The sequence below is a fragment of the Astatotilapia calliptera genome, chromosome 9 (assembly GCF_964374335.1).
Source record: "Astatotilapia calliptera chromosome 9, fAstCal68.1, whole genome shotgun sequence".
Classification (NCBI taxonomy): Eukaryota; Metazoa; Chordata; class Actinopteri; order Cichliformes; family Cichlidae; genus Astatotilapia; species Astatotilapia calliptera.
In genome coordinates this window covers 13,778,720-13,800,563 of record NC_137430.1, presented here as the reverse complement: position 1 = coordinate 13,800,563, position 21,844 = coordinate 13,778,720, and the positions used below count along the sequence as shown (strand labels likewise).

The following is a 21,844-nucleotide window of genomic DNA, read 5'->3' as shown; positions in this document are numbered from 1 at the left end:
GACACCTTAACCCAGTTATCAAGTGTTTCTTCAGTCGAAGGAGCAACTGCGAGCTCCTGCAGGTTTGCTTCTTTCGACATCTTGTTAGTCTTTTGAGTTGGAGTCGTTTTGTGGTCATATGACTCTCCAGCAGTGGCACAAACAGTAAAGATGATCTCAATGCTAAAAGACATCTTCCTAATTCCTCAAGAGTTGTCTGCCACATTCAGTTCAATTCAATGTTATTTATATAGCACCAAATCACAACAAAAGTCCCCTCAAGGCACTTTATATTTTAAGGTAGACCCTACAATAATACATACAGAGAAAAAACATTGAATGTGATACATTGAAAATGTCTATTCCCCACAAAAATGTGGTTGTTCAGTGGTTTCTGGAGGTTTCTAGATGCAATTGGTCACAAAAAAGATGCTGTGACAAAAAAAACTCCTTATGATTGCTTTGGTCACTAGTAAATTCCTGTAGTCGCCCGTAGAGTGCGTAGAAGATGCAAACTTGTCTGCAAATAGCCAAGTAAGCTAGCTAAGATCTCGCCAAGTGGTAGAAAAAGTGCAATACACACTTGAAACACAGAACATTTGCCTTCAAAGCAAAAGTTGTCCCTCTGCGCTTCAGCTAACATGTTTTTTCCCAGCGATGAGTGGTTCTCAGAGGCTCACTGACTGGTCTCTAGGCCTATATGATTGGGACTACTGAATTCCCGGTGACCGCCATCAATCTCCAGCAACCATTTGCCAAAGAGTCAGGGATATATATTCATATTTTGGTTGGCAGATGGTTGCGAATTGGTCCTTCACGTAGAAATCAGTCCACAGGGTGTTAGAAACAACAGAGAAAATCAGGTAAGCTCTCATTTTATTAAAAGTAAACATTATATGTTGCTTTTCATACGACACATTTTTGAATTTGGGGGAAGTTTAGGGGATTATTGTGTTTTACATTGAGAAATGAAAGTCGAATTCCCCTCATAAACATCTGAAAACATCACTGAGGGAGAAAGTGGGCCGTGCAGCATGTGCACTTCAAATTACTAACACCAACTCTAAAATTATGTCTGGAGACAGTGCAGTAATTTTCAAAAACTTGTTGACAGCCACCGCTCCGCTGAGCTGCTCACAAGTGCAACTCACAACATAGTAAATTTTAAACCAAAGAGACGATATTAGTGGTAGAAAGATATTATCATTAGTTGTATTTCTTTTAAATTGAGCTTAATTATTGGGTTTCACTGCAACTGTAATTGCTTTTAAAGCAGATCGGAAGTGAGTACAGACATAAAAAAATACTTTCAGTTTGTGGTCACACTTCATAAGGTTAGTGCAAGCTAAATCCTAGGAGTACTTTCCTCCTCTTCCTACTCCAGAAGTAAATTTGAGTGCCCCGGCAACAGCTTCTGCTTGGATGACAGGAATCCCATGGTCGATTTCATACTGCATGGCCTGGACAACAAAAAAAATGTACATGTATTTACATAAAGGCATTTTATTCCTTTATACTACAACCCTTCCGCCATTAACAACCGTGAACTCATTTTAAGCTATTATCCCATCAAAATGTGTAAATATGGATCTGCCTACCTGTGTGAAAGATGGAGCGTCATAGCAGCCGTACATGGCTGAAGCACGGTCGGCTCGCAGACACTGCTGAGGGAAGGAGCTGATGTGCTCTGCTAGCTCAAGCGCCGCCTGTAAAGCTGTGGTTGCAACATGAACTCAATCAACACAGTGAAAACATGTGCAGTGTCCATATGTTAGGAAACGTGTCCATTCCCAACACAGCGAATACACAAAGATCCCCAACGTACTGCATTTCAATGTGTTTTAATGCTGCCACTGGGCCTTCGCGTCACTTTGCCTCCTCACTCACATGAAAGCACTGGGACACATCCAGATCAGCCATTTGGAAAAGAAACTACACCTCATGATGGCACACTCTGATCTGCCTCTCTACATGATGAAGTGCTACTTCTTCGCTTTCCTCTGATGTTAAACTTGAGCTAAGTGATCATCCTTCGGAGAGGCAATTGTGGGAAGAAGTGTTTCCTAAAAGAATTAGCTAATCTTCTTCTAACATCTAAGGATGGAGGAGGGGGAATCATGAAGACCACATGGAGATGCTTTTTTTGGATTTAAGCATAGAAGAGACTTTATGCATTAATATAACACAGGAAATGCCACATTGAAATGTGTGTGTAGCTTAATCCTGAAACGGCCGTTTGAAGGGAAGGAGACAGCACTAATGAGGATTTATAGCTCCAGTGTGGCGTTGAAGCCACAGCGCCTGCTTAACCTAACCCAGCTCCATCCATGTAGCGCGTTAAAGACAGAACCATAAGTTTTTGGACAAGGTCACTTTTTGCTTCTGTACAACAACACAATCAGATTTAAATCAGTCAATCAAGAAGTAATTAAAGCTTTAATTACGGCTTTAATTCAAGTTAAAAAAAATCTAATATTGAGTATCTGTTATCACTTTTAAAGCAAGAACTTTTCCCAGAGTTCCCAGTGTTTCCTCTTCCCTGAGCCTGGTTCTGCTGGATGCTTCTTCCTGTTAAACGGGGGTTTTTCCTTCCCACTGTCACCAAGTGCTTGCACATAGGGGGTTATTTGGTTCTTGGTGTTTTCTCTGTATTATTATAAGGCCTTTACAATAAAGCACCTCAAGGTGCCTGATGTGACTAGTGTGATTTGTCGTTATACAAAATTGAATTTTTTATAAATTTATGATTTAATAATAAAAGTTAAAAAACAATCACTTCAAGTATTTTTAGCAACATTTTGGTGCTTGATAATTTTAAATACTCAGTGCTGGGATGCTGAGGTCTAATATCTCGTACTAACTCACAAAATGATGTTGCTAAAACACTCAATTTACATACCTTGGCCATCAGGAACGACTCTATTGGCCAGTCCATATGCGAGAGCCTCTTGTGCTCCAACTGGCCGTCCAGTCAGAATCAGGTCAAGTGCTCTTGATAAACCAATTAGACGTGGGAGGCGCACCGTGCCGCCATCAATCAGTGGAACACCTAGAAAAGGATTTCAAATATAAAATATATATCTGAGCCTACTGTGCATGAAAGGCATTAGTTCTACTGCTGTGCTTCCTTTTACTTTGACAGTACATAACACCTTGTTATACTCATCTGATTACTCCTGAATAAGTCTGAAGAAAACTGATAAATCATTTATGTTTCATCAAAGAAACATTTCCTACTGTGACATTTTAAATGGTGCATTAAATACAGTTTCTTTCCATTTTTCCCTGACGTTAGACCAAATAAACAAAATCTAACCAATAAATTACACTGCTCAAAAAAATCACGTTAAAAAAAACCTTTTAATACGAGTAAAGCATCAATCATTTAAACTTCAGGGATATTGGTCAGTTAAGTGGCTTGTTAATCAGTTTGAACTGCTTTGGTGTGAATGAAATTAACAGGTGCACTAGAGGGGCAACAACGGGACCTCTAAAACAGGAAGGGTTTTACAGGTGGAGGCCACCAACATTTTCTCCCTCCTCATCTTTGGGACTGTTTTTATTCACTAGCTTTGCTTTTGGTTAGGCTACTGTCACTACTCATACCATGAGGTGATACCTGGATGCTAAAGAGGTTCCACAGGCAGTCCAACATGCCATTGCCAGAAGGTTTGTTCTGGTTTGTCCCTCAGCAGAGTCTCAAGAGCACGGAGGAGATCCCAGGAGATGGGCAGTTACTCTAGGAGAGCTGGACAGGGCCATAGAAGGTCCTAACCGATCAGCAGGGCCATCCCATCAGCATGTACTCCTTTAGAGGAGTTGGACTGGAGGAGCTGGACTAGCTGTGCAAACGCTGTAGGATCCAGAAATCCACCTCATGCCACCAGTAGTGACAATGACTCTAGCCAAATGCAAAACTAGTGAAAAAACAGTCAGAAAAGCTCAACGGGGCCCTTAACCTATCAGCATGACCACTACTGCTCCTTTGTGCTTTAAGGAACATGATGAGCATTGCCAGAGAGCTACAAGATGACAACACACCACTGGTTTCAATATCTCTGACCAAACAATCAAAAACAAGCTTCGTGAGGGTGGCCTGAGGCCCCGACGTCCTCTAGTGCAGCGGTCCCCAACCTTTTTTTGCTGGGCCCCCCTTTGTTTTACAAGAAAAATGTTCGCGCGCACGCACACGCACACGCCCTCCAACTACACACACCCATATTTTGCTCCATTGCGGTTTATTTCACACCTCAAATATTTAGTAAGCAATTAAGCAAATACAAGCAACCTGCAATAAATTACAGGTAGTAATAAAATAAACTACTAACTCTTTTACGCTGCGTCCGCACCTACACGGGGATTTTTGAAAACGCAGCTGTTTCGTCCACACGTAAACGGCGTTTCGAATCACCGAAAACGGAGATTTTTTAAAACTTCTTTTTTGCGTTTACGTGTGGACGAGGAATACAGAGTTCGTCACGCAACGTCAAAGGTATGTGCCTTTTTTCACGTCACGCTGTGCGCCACGTTATTGTTTACATGAGATGGATTGCAAAATGGCAGATAGAGACAAAATACTGTTACTGTTAATCTGACTGCAGGTTTTACAGCTTACATATAAACACTCAGTTTCTGTCCCTCCATTTAGAAAGGCAGAGGCGTCACGGTGTGATTATTTTACATGTAGTTGTTTTTTTCTTCTTCTGTGTAATAATATTCAACATTGCAATCAAATCAAAAAAGGCCTCTCTGTGCAAAATGGGTTTAAAAACATAAACAGCTGTGGGATCCTGTTTGTCCGTGATTTGAACCGGGGGACAAATCGTGGCAGGATCAGCCTGATGTTATTTGTATCCCGCTGTAGCTTTACTGTATAAAGAGCTAACATCTCCAAAATGTCAGGAGTAGTTAGTCATTACAACAAGGGTTTGTGAACTAAAAATCACAACTTTGTCCGTGATTTAAACAGCCCAGCGCTGCTCTCGACAAAGTGAAAACCAGTTCTGCAGGGGAGACCTACCTCGGCACTTGTGCAGCTGAAGCCAAAGGGCAGATTTGCTTCACCATATTTTCTAGTCTTTGGCTTAGAATGAAGTTGGTTTGGAAACATATTCAGCGATGCTTCATCTCCTGCTTTGCGTTTCTGTGGGCGCCCCGTGCTAGCAGTGTCCAAGCGTTTTCTCCACCCCTCCCCCCCTTTTTCATACCGTGCCCCCCCTGCCATGGCTCTGCGCCCCCACACTTTGGGAAGGTCTGCTCTAGTGGGACCTGTGCTCACTGCTCAGCACCATGGAGCACAATTAACATTTGCTATAGAATACCAGAGTCCACCAGTGGTGTCCTGTGCTTTTCACAGATGCGAGAAGGTTCACCCTAAACACACGTGACAGATGTGAAAGGGTCTTGAGAAGCCGTGGATAACACAAGCCAAATCCACTGAGGGACGCACAGACATCTACGGGGTAGGAAATGCCACCTGACTCCCTTCAGTATCGAGACGACATCTTTGGACCCATTCAGACTCTACGCTGGTGCAGTGGGTCCTGCTGCACGACAATGCCCAGCCTCATATGGCGAGATTATGCAGGCAGTTCCTGGAGGAGAAAGCAATTAATTCCACTGACTGGCCCCCACGCTCACCTGACCTAAATCCAAGACAACACCTCTTTATGTTTCTGCCCATCTGATGCCGTTCCTGCAATTACAATTTTGTCAAAATGGACTAGCCTGCTGCATCACTTTTCAACTTGATTTCATGGACGTCTTTGAGTTCAGCCCTCTGTAGCGTCATCATTTTCATCTGCCTAAAACAATGTGTCATCCTTTCATTCCTAACATATTACCCAGTCTATATTAGTGCAGATATCCAGCATGATTTTCTCCCACTGAGATCTGATAAGTTTTAAAATTATTCCTTTCATTCTTTTGCAATGAATAAAACAAATAAAAACAATACTTGAATGATAAGCAGTCTGGAGTAAAGCCTGAAGTTCCTGAAAAAAATGATCTTTAAATAAATATTAATTAACTGAACGAGATTAAAGTGAATGCAGGCTGCTGTGCCGTGTGCAACATGTTCATTAAAAGTCGCTCAAGTTGTGTGGAAACAGCTGATGAAACACTACTGACTTTCTTTACATCAGTGCAAGAAAACTCCTCTTTACTCTTAGTCTCAATGGACACATTTGCATTATTACTGCGTCCAGCGGAGAGAAATCGGGTGAAAATAAGAGGGAACGCTGCAAGGTACCGTAAACTTCTGGCATCAGTCCTAATTTCTAAAGAGCACCAGCTGCAACTGGCACACTTTCTACCATTCAGTTCTCCCAAGCTCCACACCACAATCCCAACTCCCTAATTCCTCCAAGTCACTGATTCTGTTTGACCGCCTCTTATTGAGAGCACATGTGTAGAACATGTTTTCATAACCCCAAATCATCGTGCGAGCTTTCAATTTTTTCTTCCTCCCCCTCTTTCATTCTGCAGAGAGTCATGGAAATAATGCGATTCTATTCATACACGGTGAGCTCCTCTGTCTCTCCGTGTCGTTCAAATAAATTAAACTGGAATACACGGAATACCAGCGCCAATACATGTGCGACCAATCCAGGGGCCTGGTCCAGGTTGAGACAGTCGGCACATATGGTGCTCTCACAGGCTGAAGACTGTAATTAGACGAGTGAGGGAGGGGGTTTCTACACTGTCCGCAAAGATGAGATTTCACTCAGTTCTTTTCAGTGTTCCCTCATTCCATGAGTTTGTGTGAAATGCAGGTTCTGAGTAATGCAGGTTGTACTGTGGCCGCCTAAACCTAGTTTGTTTTGATCTAAAAGTCACAGTCCTTTACTGAGAAGGCGTGTTGATATCCATTTTGCCTACTTGGATACATTTCTTTTCAACTAAATGAGCTCCTTAACAGTCTTTGCATGGGTTAAATGACCCCGTTTGTTGGGAGTCACTGCTACAGTCCTCAGTGACGGAGAAATAACGAGAAGATTGTGCTGCTTGTTAACCCCAGTGTTATCAATCTGATTGCAGGAAAAGACAGAAACAGGAAGTCAGTAGAGTGACACAGACAAGCACGCTAGTCGAGAAGCACGCTGAGCTTAAATAAGGCCAGAAGAAGACAGAGCCCGACTCAAAGAAGAGCAGATAAAGACCAGGTTGACCCCCTAGTCTCTGTCTTTTGGTGCTGCTGTTGGCACCGCTGCTATCAGCTACCGGAAGGATCTCCCTTCTTATCCACAGCAGCCGTCTCCAGCACCTCCACCCTTGGCAGCCCCACTCCACCCCTCTTTCTCTGATAGTCCCGTCTCTGATGTGTCCTGTTTGACAGACCTGCGCTTTGTCCCACATGAATAGGAGCTCAGAAGCAGTTTTTAACTAAAAAGGTATGTTTGGCTTGAAAGAGGCAGGCTGTGGTGGAGATCCTATTTAAAGGTGGTGGTGGGGGGGACGTTTGAGCAACGATCCTGATGCTGAAGATAAAAATACGATGTGGATTTGTCATCTTTGGTCCTTAGTAATGAGCCAGATGTTTGAAAAGCAGACAGCTCCCTTTTTTGTTCAAAGCAGGGATAAGAATGAATCAGCAGTGCCTATTGTTTAATAACCAGACAGAAGAGTGAGTTCTCTTCCTGCTTATCTGACTGATATGTAAAAGTCTAGAGGACAGATGATATCTGCTCTTTTATCTTCTTGCTGCAGACTTTGAAATGTGTTGCCTTCCAGTCATCATAGTTTTGTATAAAAATGTCATAACATTACTTAGAAAAAGCAATTCTGAGTAATCATCGAATGTGTTCTAATGACACGAGGCAACATTTAGAGAGCGATAAAAATATTTTTCCGCTTGTAACTCGAGATGTTTCTGTATATTGACCATGAATTACTTAAAAGGACAGTTAACAGAAATGCACACCGACTTTAACGATCTGTGAACAACGGCTTTATATCTTTTCTCGTCTCATACAAGATATAACTCTGGTTCAAAGCGTTAAAAGGACAAATATAAAGCACTGTTTAACAATCTTCAGCCACCCTTCGTTTCTTTGTATTTTGTTTCCAAGAGGCCAGACTTTGATGTCATTTTTTAAAGTGATCTTGAGCAATAGTTTTCCGGGATTTCTAAAGGCTGTTCGATGTTTTATATTAACAGTACTAAAGTGTTAAAGTCTGGATTTTGTACTTGATCATCAGAGAAATTTTTTATTTTTTTTTTCGGTCAGTTAATAGTAGGGATGGGTATCGTTTAGGTTTTATCCGATACCGGTGCCAAATCGGTACTTTTGAAACGGTGCCGGTGCTTAAACGGTGCTCAAACCGGTGCTTAAAGAATGGAGAACACAAACTTTGTCCAAAAACCTCTCATGTTCAGCTGTTTGTTTGTTTTTTGTAAAAAGATAACAATGTTAGCCTTTTCTGCAGCTATGGGGCATATATGGCATCACTCTTGGCTGGAAGCAGTGCTTAAACAATGGAAAAAACACAAACTTTGTCCAAAAACCTCTCATGTTCAGCTGTTTCCCACTTTCTCTTTGGTCATTTTAGCCTTTTTGTCCAGGGTGAAGGGAGTATCTGCCATCAAACAAGAGGACAGCCGCATGTAGCTATGATGATGTTTGCTAGTTCACCTTACATGCATTAATGTAATAACGTGGTTAGCCTACTCAACGTAAATTACACACGGACAACATTAAGCGACTCACGCAGAGAAGAACGGCTTCTGCTGCATCATCATCCTCATCATTTCTGCTACACTGGCAGGGCTAGGGGCCAGGACTCTATTCTTCGGGTTTTTGGGGGATGTTGCTCCGGTCCGATAACTGGCAACCCACCCAACGTGCACAGTGTGAGGTCTCGCAGCAAGCTATCAAATACGGCACATTTCTCGGCTTTTAAAAAAAACGCTATGCGTCGCCAGGTGTTTCATCGGATTCGAGGTGTTACCTCCTTTGACAGTATCACAGTATCAGCTTAAAGCACTTGTTGCTGCTGAGTTTGCATATTTTACTGTGAAGTAGAACCAGACTTTTGACCGCTTCGCCTTGGACATTTTTAATCTGTAGCTCTGCTCTAACTGAACGTACGTACCTGGCCCCGCCTACTATCCTGGGAAACGTAAAATGATTGGCTAGAAGTGTATCACAGCTCAGGAAAAAAAAAGCACCGAAATAAAGCACCGAAATGTGCGCTGCTTTTCGGTCTGGTTACTACCGTTTATGTCAGAACCGGTGCCATCATGGCACCGGCCACCGGTACCCATCCCTAGTTAATAGTGACCTATAAATCAATCAAGCATAAGAAAACATCTCAGACTCAAAGGACCAATTTTAAAAGAAAAATGAAAAAATACAATTAAAATTGTATTTCAGGCACTTTGTTACAAACACTGTTGTAAAAACACATAACTTGTTACCATTTATTTATTTGAATCTACAGAAATACCAAAGAGAACACAGATTGACAGCAATAATATTGTTTACGCACTATCAAGCTATTACATTGGAGGAGGTGTGGCTATCAAAAAGCCATTTTTAAGGAAAGGAAACAGGAGGAAAAAGGTTTTAGTCTTCAAATTACACAAGAACTGGACTGAAAATTAGTGGCAACAGGTCTCATGGAGCAATGAATCCAAATCTGAAATGTTTGGTTCACATTGTGGGTCAGTATGTACAGAGGTCATTTTTCAGCATGACAGTGATCCCAAACACGCTGCTAATGCAGTAAAACATACCTGGACAGTAAAACAGATCAGTCATGGACTGACATCCCCAGAGCAGGGACTTCAAGATTACTGAAGCAGTGTGGGATCATCTTGGCAGAGAACAGAACAAAAGCCAGCCAACATCCAAAGAAGAGCTTTGAATGTCCTTCAAGAAGCCGGGATAAAGATTCCTTAACACTACTTAAAGAAATGAGAAGAAAGCTCGACTACAAGAGTTCAGGCTGCGTTGAAGAATAAAGTTGGTCAAATAAACATCGACTTTCAAGCTGGTTTTTTCTTAAATACTATGAATCCATGTATCCTTCTACATTTCAATACATTTCTGCACCTATTTCCCCATTTTCCAAACAAACTATACCGAAATAAGAGGTGGCCCATCACTCTTAAAGCTCTAGGCATCAACTCATCATCGTTAGCATGAGTTAGGTACCAGGTCCCACGAAAAGGAAATAAGGCAACACACCCACCACTCTTTAGCTGCTAATAACCCCAAACAGTGTGAAACGTGACACACTGGGGCATTCTGGTTTGCTCCTGGTGCTGCTGGCATCCTCACCACATCAAAGCAAAACCCACTACAATGGCCTCCCATGAGGGTAATGCGATTAAGTTTGATGTGGATTAACGATTTCCGGAGAACTCCAGACTAAATGGACAAGACCTTCAATCGGAAGCTCGCTTTGAAATACTGACTGGGAATCGAGGAAAATAACTGAGTTGGGCAGGGTCAGAAATGAGCACCACACAGCTAACTTGATTTCATGTGTTTAGCCCACTGATTTAATACCAGGGCTGCGTATTGTTTAGTTTGCAGAGGGCTATTACACAAGACCACCAAGGCTGTAAATGGGGCCTCGAGCCATGAAAATGGCAGAAGGTGTAGCAGCTCAGAAAAAAGGCGAAATCACATGTAAGTGCTGTGCACGATAAGATCTAACAGGGAACAAGCTTCCCCTTAACCTTTAACTCTCTCCACCCATAAAGACGACGTTTGACGACCTCCACTGGCACCTCAGTTTATATCAATAAAGATGTTGTTGGCTGAATATTAGAATAGTTTCTAGGTTTTTCCACCCTCACTATCTTCAGTGATTACTCCTAAGAGGCTTTCAGGGGGTATAGAGTTAAACTATTAACTATTGTGATAATGCATTTTGTCAAGCCTCATTAAATCTAGAGCTTCACTTTAAAAAATAAATCTGTGTCCCTCAATTATTGGCTTCTTGTTTCTTAATTAGAATCCGCCTTACCCATGCAGGAACACACAGGCTTAAAATGGATTGGTTTATGTGTAGGACGGGTCCCAAGTTAGTTAGACACAAAGACTAAGACAAGTGAAGTATTTTTATTTTCCACTTCCTACTCCAACTCTTTCTTTTTTTCCCCTTTGTTATGTTCCTCTGGTTTAAGGAACCAAAATAACATGAGGGAATTAGGTAAGTGGCATGGTTTCTCATTCAGGGCTGAAAATTCAAAGAGCAGCAGACACCAACACCAGATTCCTGTGACGCAACCATCTCCTCCTTCTCATTTCCTCCTTGGCGGGGCAGAGGTGCCCCAGACAGGAAGCCACAGGTTTTGGCAGCCAATCACATGCCAGAAAACTGTCAGATCCTTGCGGTAACCGCTGGCCCACATCAGAGCAGCGCAGCGAGCCTCTGAGGGTTTTTCATCTCCAAAACCACCAGGGATTCCCTCCGGCTGCTGCCATCTGTGCCTGGCCCAAAAAACGGTTACAGAATTCGACCATTAAAAGGAAATAATCACTAAGAAACGCAGGATCTTTAAATAAACAGTGCGCCCGGCAGAACAGCAGTACTTTTGATGTGAAAGGCTTGGGAAGTTTGGTTTTTAAATTGTTTAGCGTTAGCGTTAGAAGATTTTTAAACTTTAATGTTAAGCCTCTTTTTTTGTGTGTTAAAAATTGAACTCCTAAAAAGCGGCTTTTTGTCAAGCCCCATTGGATCTAATGTTCCTTCACCCACATGTTCATTTAAGAAAAAAAAACAGACAAAACACCACCTACGGGTTTAAGGAAGAGGAAATGTTGGTAGGGAGGCCTAAGCTATGCAGAAAGTGAGTATAAAACTGGTGAAGCCACAGTAAAACCGCTCTTCTGCTAAACGAACATCTGAATGAAAAACCACAGCGGTTTCGGCTAAGCTGAAGGAAACGACGCTAATGTGTTGACAAACAAAATATGTGGCAATCAAATATGAGGCTCAGAATTAATTACTGGGAGGAAATGTGTAACTTAATGTGTCGACACCGCAGTAATGCTCATTTCTGCCTCCCAAACATAGTTCTGAGATGAAGGAAGAGCGCAGATGTCGGCTTCGTCTCGTTGCTGATGAGACGTGCAGAGTGGAGGCCGATATTTCTAAAAAACATTTAAGAAAGCTTGTTTTCAGAGACAAACCGAACCCACTGTTGAAATGACAACTTTTGCATCGTTTCTACTCTTTACAATGTTTTTTTTTTCTTTTTCAGAAATTAGAAAATGAAATTTGCTACTTGCTGCTGCTTTACTCTCTGGGGTCACCAAAGAGGGTCACTCCATTTTTTTTTAATGCCAGATGCCCTTCCTGATGCAATCCCAAACTTATTTGTTCACCCTCCTGCAATTGAACCTGGGATATCTTGTGAATGCATAAACAAGTAAACTATGGATCCAATGGATGGTTGGATGGATGCTGTGTAGTATTGCACAGGTGCCAATCTGTCTCCCGTAAGGCCAGTCCAGCCGACTCCATTCAGCATGAGTATATAAGCTGGGTATGAGGAGCTCCCCATTTAGCGGGTCAGCTAGCATCTCCTGCTAGTGAAGGAGCGAATTTTTCATTGAGTGTTTTTCTGCCATTTTGCTTCTTCCAGCATTTAGGGCTCAAACCTGGATGGATGCAGCGGCCGTTGATATGTGGGTTAAACACATCACCAGGACACTTGTGCTGTTGATCCGCTCATCACTTAGCCCAGTGTAACACTAATAAATAGTTTGCATGACAACAAATCTTGACAAAATGTTAAGCACAAGCAGCTGCACAGACTCCAACACTGAGTAACGTGAGAAGACATTAAAGGCTGCAGAATAATGACAGTCTATGGTAGTGCAGGCTCGCCATGAGCCTTGCTTTGACGGTTGCCTTCTGTCTGCCACATTTACCACGCTGAAGGTCTGACTGTGCAACCAAAACACGAAGAGGACAGTGCTTTTGTTCTGCTGGCAGCTATTGGTGATATCTTTTTAGTTTACTAGGTAACGCTGCTATTAAACAAATTGGTCGGTGTCACCGGACACCACTTGTCCCTCCCATATCTACTAGCATGGAAGACTACATATATACATAGATCTTTTTATTTTTTTTATTTAATTATCACGTAAAGAAAAAAATTACTTTGTCACAACATGACTTATTTCAATGGGTATAAAAAATTTATTTAAACAAATTCAAGAGTCATTTGAAACAGAAATGAAAAAATAATGACAGTAAAATGGATCCAACACTAAAAAAATATGTATAAAAAACACACAACAAGTAGAGCTGAGTGTTCCCTACACTGAGGACATGGCACTACTCTGTCTGTGAGGATGAACTGCATAGTCGGTCAGCAGATGAGGGCACTGCTCCCCTGTTAAATTACAGGCTTGGATAATAAACCATGCATGTTTACACTCTAAATCTAGTACTCCCAGTAAATTATAGTACAACAGCTGTATTTATAAACACTATGGTTGGATTTTAAGCCGTCCGGCAGCACGGTCAGAGGAGTGACAGCTCTATGAGAGAAGCTGCGATGCTCCAACACGAGCCACTTTTACCGAGTGAAGCCAGCAATGGGATCAGGATTAAAGTGTTTACAGCAGATGCTCTAAAGTACTGCTTGGTCGTTTAAAAGTAGAATTGACTCAGCATGCAAACGTTGCCTGTAAGCTACTAGACGCCAAAAAGGGAAAATGTTGTTTATGAGGAAATTGTGTGACATAAATAATATGTAAGCCCTGTTTTGGCCCTGCAGTGGAAACCTGGCAGTTGGCTGCTTCCTCTTCTACTTATCAAGACTGCCCAGCAGACTCTGGCCGTGATGCCAAAAGGTCACGGTCACTGGTGTTATCGCGCTGCCTCCGTCCTCGCACACAAACAAGAGGAGGCTCGGTGATAACACAGGACAGAGTAACAGAGTTGAAAAATAGAAACAGTGTCAACTTCCTGGCATTAGGACACGAGTGATGTATGTTTGGATGCAAAGAAAAACACAAGGACACTTTCACGGGCAGATATAATTAGCTGAGCGCGCGCACACACACACACACACACACACACACACACACACACACACACACACACACACACACACACACACACACACACACACACACACACACACAGAGGTAGAACAAAAAACAGAAAAGAAGGGGGAAAAAGAGATGGCCTGCCAAAAAATAGGTCCCCCTGGTTCTTGTGTTACTACTGACAGGCTTGGATTGGTATTATTAACAGCAGAAGGATTAACTGAGAGAAAGCATGGCTGTTAATGTCATTACACCTACGACTTTGGTAAAGCGTTTAATAGATATAGCACTGCAACTACAAGTGGCAGGAAATTAAGAACGGCCAGCTGCAGCGCTTCTTTTGATCATTATATATTTTAGTATGAATACTAGTCATATTAAAGTAAAGACATCAGTGATATTTCTAATATTAGGCTTGTTGTGTACAAAAAGCACACAAACAGAAGTAGCACTACTAGCAGAGTAGCAATAAGAGCTCACTGGATAACCTGAAATGCTTTGGCTATTGTCTAATGACTCTGGTGACATCCATTGATCTATCCCTCCATCCATCCATCTTCTTCCCCTTACCCAGGGCTGTGTTAGAGAGGCAGCATCTTAAGAAGAGAAACCCAGCCCTCCCTCCCTAGCCACCTCTTCCACCTTATCTGGGGCTTAGTGAGGCATTCCCAGGCCATCCAAAAAATGTCATTCCTCCAGTATGTCCTGGGTCTACCCCAAGGGCCTCCTCCAAGTAGGACATGTCCATTTACCCAGGAGGCATCATGATCATCTCAGTCAGGAGGAGTAGCAGCTCTACTCCGAGTCCCCCTCAAATGACTGAACTCTTCCCCTTATCATTTCTGCCAATTGTATCCACGAACTCATGCTTTTGGTCACTACACAGAGCTCGTTATCATAGGTGAGGTTAGGGACATAGATCGAGTGGTAAATCGATAGCATTTGCATTTACACTTACTTCTATCTGTCAGTTTCCTGCTCCCCTCTTCCCTCACTTGTGAACAAGACCCCGAGATACTTTAACTCCTCCACTTGGGGCAGCAATTAGTCCCTGACCTGGAGTGGGCACTCCACATTTTCTGACTTCTAGGACACTGGCAAGTATTTTGGGGGTTCAGCGTAACCACCAAACATCCAGACCTCTGGATTTGTGGATTTGTTCTTCAGACCATAGATAATAGCTTCGAGAATCCATTTTCAGCAAATTGACTATATACCTGCATGCAATCAAAGCCTGCTCGACTATAATTGTCAGAACCATTTGGACTAGAACCAGAAAGATTCTGGTACCAAAAATCTCCCCCCACTTCTATTATTAGGTGCAGTATCTGCCATGGTGGTATCTGAATGTCTGGATTGTGAGCTGGGCTCTGCTAAAAGGGTGAACATTTTAGTATCTAGTTTTTTTGTCAAAACAAAGCAGTAGTGGTGACAGTCGCCAGTTTGTTGACAGACCATACAGCACAGCACAGTAGTAACTGAAGCAGTAGAAGAGATAATAGCAGCGTGGGGTGTTAGACGTACCAAACCTGCGGCAGAACACTCCCATGACGGCGCTCTCCTCCACCACTCTCAGATCTGCCAGCAGAGCCAGCTCCAACCCTCCAGCCACAGCGAAACCACTCACTGCTGCTATCAGGGGCTTTGACAGCTGTAAACGGGACGGGCCCTGGAGGAAACAGCTGGATTAGTGACTGCAAACATACACGCACACTTACATCGTACGCAAAGCCAAATGACTACAATCAACACACACTCAACGAGGAACAAATATTCCCAGAACTAAATGTGTAAATTGTTGTCTGTGTATATTTATGTATGTATGTTTTCACTATCCACTTCATGCTTTTTGGGGTTTATCCACTGAAAACGTTCCAGATTTTATTTGCCAATTCATTTCTCAAACTGTCAAACAAAGGGCTGAAATATGATCCGAGTTCTGGCCGTAGCTGAACAAATGAAGCACTTTGTATTGTGCACGAGATATAAGGCTATAATTTTCTGCACAGGAGGTCCACTCAATCCCAAAGCCTTTGCATGCGATCCTAACAGACCTTACAGACCTGCACTTTTCCTGGCTTACAGTACATCATTTGTGTTATGATTCGTCCTTTCGTCGAGTGGCAAGACTGTACGAGAAGCCAGGGCTTTCTGCTTATGCATCTGTAGTTACCGAGGTATTTCCATGATTCAACATGAGCCCCTAAATCTATTTTTATATACATTCTATTCAAACCCTTTAACATCATAAGGAAATATACATCTACCGTAACCCTCACCACTCACCATTGGACCAGGACCCTTTGTGACATCTTGCTCCAATTTCGAGGGGCCTGTGTGATTGGCCAGCTCTTTCAGATCATAACCAGCGCAGAAATTCCCTCCTGGAAGAGACCGCAAAATTACAAAGTATGGCAGCTGGAAAGTCAGAGAGGAAGGGAAAATGACGAGGATGAAAAAAACAACAAGTTGAGCTGGAGTCTGAGCGCTACAATTTGGACAGCACAGCTTGCTTTGGGCTGGCTGGCACACAAATGCTTCTCTCCCCCCTAAAGAAGCAGAATCTGATGCATAGGCACAGATCGCGCGTGTGCTCGCACACATGCAAATGCACACACATCATATTCTCATCGACAGAAGAGTAACATATTGCAACCACAGCCCCTTCCTGTTGGATTCATGTGGTAATTACAACATTGCCCGAGAGGCCTACAAACACTGTGTCACAGTTTCGGGCAGGGACTCATAAAATCCTCCTCCCTCTGTAATGTAACAGTAATGAAAACGAATTTAATGAATGCATGCGGAAGCAACACCCATCGACTGGGAGCTTTTGATTGCAGCTGTGGGTCAGCACAAGGCAATTACAGAAACACAGTGTGTCACCCTGTTTATGGGAGCAGCATTGTGAAGGAGCACCCTTATCTCCTTTGTCCTTGTAAGAGGAAATGAGCAGAAGCGACAGACAGATCACAAGGAAACCTTCAGGTTTGTTACCGAAGAAAGGAATCAATGTTACGAGAATTGAAACAGTTTTGTTTCCACAGAAGTTACAAAAAGATGCAGTTTCACAGGGATAATAAGAAGCTTTTTTTTTTCTATTTACTTATTTATTTATTAAGAATTTAACTAAAACAAAACACACAAAAACTCATCATTGGTCAACCTGATCAAGGCAAATAAATAAAATCCCTGAGGATGTCACAGCCGATATCGTATTATACACTAACATCTCAGCCTGAGAGCACACGAGCATCTCTCCTTAACTTCAACTCTTCTCTTCAGGCCATCACAGCCAAACCTTTCAATGCTGACAAATAACACTGGGCTACAGAAATGCAGCAGCCACCTCACTTTAACAAAACAAACAACTATAAATGGCACAAAAATGAAAAAAACCAACCTAAAAAAAGCCACCAGCCTCTAAACACAAGAGCCTTACTCCATTATGTTGGCTCCATAATCTGGCACGCCAACTCTTCTTTAGTGACTCCGAGCCAAATATGTTAGAAATCACTATATAATTGTGCGCTTACATTTTTATGAAGCAATTTTTTCGGTTTCAACATGGCATTTTGACATATCGCAGCAGAAATAAAAATAAAACGATTATTGATGGCTGAATTTCACTGAGCTCGCTGAGCTTTATGTTGCACATCCTGGTCCGCTGACTGCTTCTCTAGAACGCACCCGAAAGACGCGCATATGAGAGTGCGAATCAGCCGATCTCTAACTGCAAAGTGTTTACTAAAAAAGCGAATGGTCTGGTGCACTAACCACACTTCACTCTGCCCGTGTTCAGGCAGCTCTCTCACCTAAAACACATGGAGAACATCCAGTAGTGTTAAAATGCCTGAATCAGACAGTTTCCTTACTGTATGCAACACGTGAGAAAGGACAGCTGCAGAAAATATTGTAAACGGCTTACTGACAGTCAGCTGATAAGAGCCGCTAATGTGCAAACACCTGTACTTCACCTGCTGTGGTGTTCCATGCAGCAGTTGAACTGAAACAGCTCTCTGTGATAAAGTAAAACTTCCCTCTCTTTAAGAATAAAATCTAACTTTTAATGTCCTCCCTCATAAATCTGAATGAACTACATGAGCAACTAGTTAATACCGTGACCAACCCATAATAACCAGCTTTGCCTCCTTCCTCTGTCTCACTCTCTGGAGCTACTGCAAAATTAAAAAACATTCAAAGTGTCTTTCCATCTGTTCAGGTCTTACAGTGACACAGCTGATTGCACCTGAACCACAAACTCCCACAGAAATCCGAATCTCAAACACTCCAAATATGTCCGAGCATATTCAAAACCCGCTGAAAGCAATTACTCTTAATTTCATACGTTTAAAAACACACATTCGGACGCTGAAGAATGAGAGCTGTGTCGGCGCTAATTTGAGCAAAATGGATTCCTTATGTTTGCAGAACCACTACGTTGAAACTAGAAACTCCCCGCTTGTCATTTCGCAGCACAGACGCACTGCTAATCATCACTGAAGGTCAGTCGTCAAGTTATCCTGGAGCAGGAACACGGGACAGCCCGCTGACAGGAAACTGTGGTTCGATGATTAAAATCAGATTACAGATGTAGAGGGAATCACGACAGAGCGACTTTTACCCACTGTGCTGCTAATTGCTCACCAGTTTAATAAAAGCTAATTACTCTGTTACACACACTGTTTTCATTTCACAGCGCCATCAGCAGCCATCATCTGGAGATGCTCCGGCTTTTGGAGTGTACGCTCAGAGGCCGGAGCAGACAGGTTGATCCAGACTGAAGACATTATTTCCACCAAAGGAAGGAGTGTGTGGGATATGATTATTTTTAGAAGCATTAGGAGCTGTGGCATAATTTTGGATCTGCGGCTGACATAGTGCAGGCTACCTTACAAGTGTGGGTGTGTGTGTGTTGTTACCGAGTGCACTCTTGCCTAGTCATCTCACTGTTTGGTTGAGATCTAAGCAGCCATAGTAGCAAAGCTGGGTCAAGCGGATGTGAGGGAAGGTGGGATGAATGCTGAGGATGGAAGTAAGGAAGAAATTAAGGGCTAAGGCGGGATGGAAAGAAGTTACGTCCATTTTTAGTGAGTATCCCATTATATCCTACAGCTGCATTAGACTGTGGCCGGAAATGGCCTCCCTCTCTGATTTGCAAGGTTGCTCCTGATGCATTCATTGGAGTGTGAATGTTAGATAGAAGGTACTGAGGAGAAGAAGGAAGTGCTTGTAGAGTGATTCATCACTCCAGAGAACACGTCTCCACTGCTCTAGAGTCCAGTGGCGGCGTGCTTTACGCCACTGTATTCGATGCTTTACATTGTGGCCACATGAAGTTTGGAGGTTTGTAGTGATTGACTGTGCAGAAACACCGCTGTGCACTATGACCCTCAGCATCCGCTGACATTGATCCAGTTTGCACTCTTAATGCTAAGCTAACAGACTGATGGCTCTACCTTTGCAGTTTTTCTCCATTGCTTTGATGTAGTTGTCACATCACTCACAATCACAGCGACTGAGGAGAATTACCTCTACAGACACTGAGTGTAGTGTCAGTCTCATTATCTTCTCAGCAAGTTAACAAAGATGGGCATTTCTTTCCAGGCAGTGTTTCTTTAATGGTGGCCTTTAAACCTGGGGGCACTATTTCTTTATTTTAAAAAATATCCCATATGAAAAAGATATATATAAATCTTATAAAGTTTGTATCTGTCTTGTGTGAAACTTGTATGAAAAGCATATAAGAGTGAAAACAGATATAAGATCCCTTGAAAAATGATATAATGAAACTTGTATGTTTTGGATACTTACTAAAACAATGTATGAAAGTAATGAGAAAGTGGCCACTTTCATGAGTAATCACATATAAGTTTTTACTATTTCTTTTCCATATGGGATGTTACAACTCATTCCTAGAATAATTACACTCTAAGGTACATTAAAGTAGAATTTTAAATATGTTCTTTTAAAAAACTAATTTTATATCCAGCATATTTCTGTTACAGCAAATGAATGAAGAATGAAACAGTCGTGCTCTCTGTGAGCAGGAAGCCAAGTTTCCATTTTTAACTAATACATGAGACAAGGTATAAATACTGTTAAAACACAGAGAATGAATTAATACTAAGACTTTTTTTTCCTCTCTATTTCCAGTTAAAAGTTTGTTGGTTACTCACTCAGACACTGGTGCCACAGCGTTTTTTCCCTTCAGCCAAAATTATTGTCCGGCTTGAAAATCAACTCATTTTAAGGCGAAATGCTCACAGAGATATTCCTTAATATTCACGATCGGCTGTAAGCCTGACATGCTTAAGTATTAATTACAGATAAATAAGAGGATGAGAATCTGGGCGACACTTAGGAGGATTACTACTAACAAAATCTCTTAACAAGACTCTGTAACGCTTCTGCAAATATCTGCCTCAATTTAAGCCCCAACCTTCCCCACAGGACTATCTTACCTTTCCCATGCAGGATAGCCACGTTCAAGCCTGGGTCACTGTCAAAGGCCTTCAGCTCCTCCAGCAGACGCCTCGCTGTCTCCTGGTTCACCGCATTACGCACCTCGGGCCGGTTTATTGCCACAGTAACCACGGATCCCGTTCTCTCCGAGACCACAGTCTGACCTGCAGCTAATGACAGAGAACGAGAAAGATGCACAGGGAGAAACCAGTGCGGCCCACAACACTTAGAAAGAGGCTTACCCAGAGACGTTAAGCTTTAACTTCACAGTAGGCGGGATGGAGATGGGACGTAAATTGTCTTATGTGGACAGAGTTGATAAAATAATGACAGTGAACGAGGCTCTGAAAGATATCATCTGGGTTGAGGTGAGCACTTTGGGTCAGTGTGTGTGTGCCAGTGATTGTGGCCTTAACTTGCAGCAGGCAGTCAACCTGACATTGTTTAGGTTCATCCCGGGAAACCGAGCGTCAACCACACCCAGAGGAAACTACATCCAGGAGAGAAGCTACTGGATGTGTTCACCTCACAGGCTATTCTGAGGATGACAAAGCCCGGTGAAGTGAGGCGCAAAGACAATTTGTCTCACACCGCATTTTACACTCATACACTACCAGAGTGATTTCAAGGGAAAAGAAGCGTTTTAAGCGGTGTTGTGTGCGCTCAACCCCGCTTGCAGAGGTCATACAGAAAGCTGTTTTGCCATAGACTTATGTCTTTTAGCAATCACAGCTATCTGAAATAACTTCATAAAGTCTGGAGGCCGATTACTCAAGAAGAGCAATTTAAAATGACAAGAAAGTCTGGCTTCTTGGAAGGAAAAAAAAAAAAAAAAAAAAAAGCTCAAATTTATTATTATTATTACTTTTTCCTCTTAGGAACTAAAAAAAATAAATAACATCTGCTGTGAACAAGGATTATAAAATAAATACTGAAAAATACCCCAAGATTAAATCACAGCTGTTCATTAGCTTGTTTCACCTTACTAGCAGCCTCTACTGCCCCCTAGCGTCCATATCATGTGATTGCACTTTCCTCTCACCTCTTCCCGTGTCTTCGCCTCCATGCTGAGCGCTGTAGGATTTTACTGGAACTAAAATTGTCTTTATAGAGTCTTTTCCAAATGTTTTACTCTGACAATTAAACCTTAAAAGTGGTGTCAGTGTCCGCAAATGTTTTAGCGCCATTGCTAACACTCGCATGAAAAAACCTAGAAGGTCTAAATAAAAACTTTAAAAAAAAAAAAACCCGACAAAGTTCAGTGAAAAATGTCTCAAAGCAAAAATATAACCTCAGCTGTACTTGACGAAGCTGGCTTCGATTGAACTGTGCTATCAAGGAGCAACTCTTTTACCTTCCCGACTGAAACAAAAACAAATGCA

At 42.3% G+C, this 21,844-nt stretch overlaps 1 protein-coding gene across 1 annotated transcript; it reads right to left on the bottom strand.

Moving 5' to 3' along the window:
• Positions 1-838: 838 nt before the first annotated feature.
• On the bottom strand, positions 839-21,843 carry LOC113028888 (enoyl-CoA hydratase EchA19). The gene is made up of 7 exons (XM_026179321.2): positions 21,505-21,843; positions 20,462-20,632; positions 16,284-16,381; positions 15,522-15,666; positions 2,879-3,028; positions 1,578-1,693; positions 839-1,439 (listed from the first exon to the last, which is right to left on the bottom strand). The coding sequence occupies exons 1-7, from the start codon at positions 21,662-21,664 to the stop codon at positions 1,332-1,334; spliced, it is 948 nt and encodes a 315-aa protein (XP_026035106.2). The 5' UTR covers positions 21,665-21,843; the 3' UTR covers positions 839-1,331.
• Between the last annotated feature and the right edge of the window lies 1 nt (position 21,844).

Excerpts from the sequence above, each read along its gene's own strand:
- LOC113028888 (XM_026179321.2), bottom strand. The coding sequence starts at position 21,664 with ATGCGAGTGTTAGCAATGGCGCTAAAACATTTGCGGACACTGACACCA. Across the intron at positions 20,633-21,504 it reads AGGCGAAGACACGGGAAGAG|CTGCAGGTCAGACTGTGGTC; the intron begins GTGAGAGGAAAG and ends CTCTGTCATTAG. Across the intron at positions 1,694-2,878 it reads AGTCGTTCCTGATGGCCAAG|CTTTACAGGCGGCGCTTGAG; the intron begins GTATGTAAATTG and ends TTGCAACCACAG.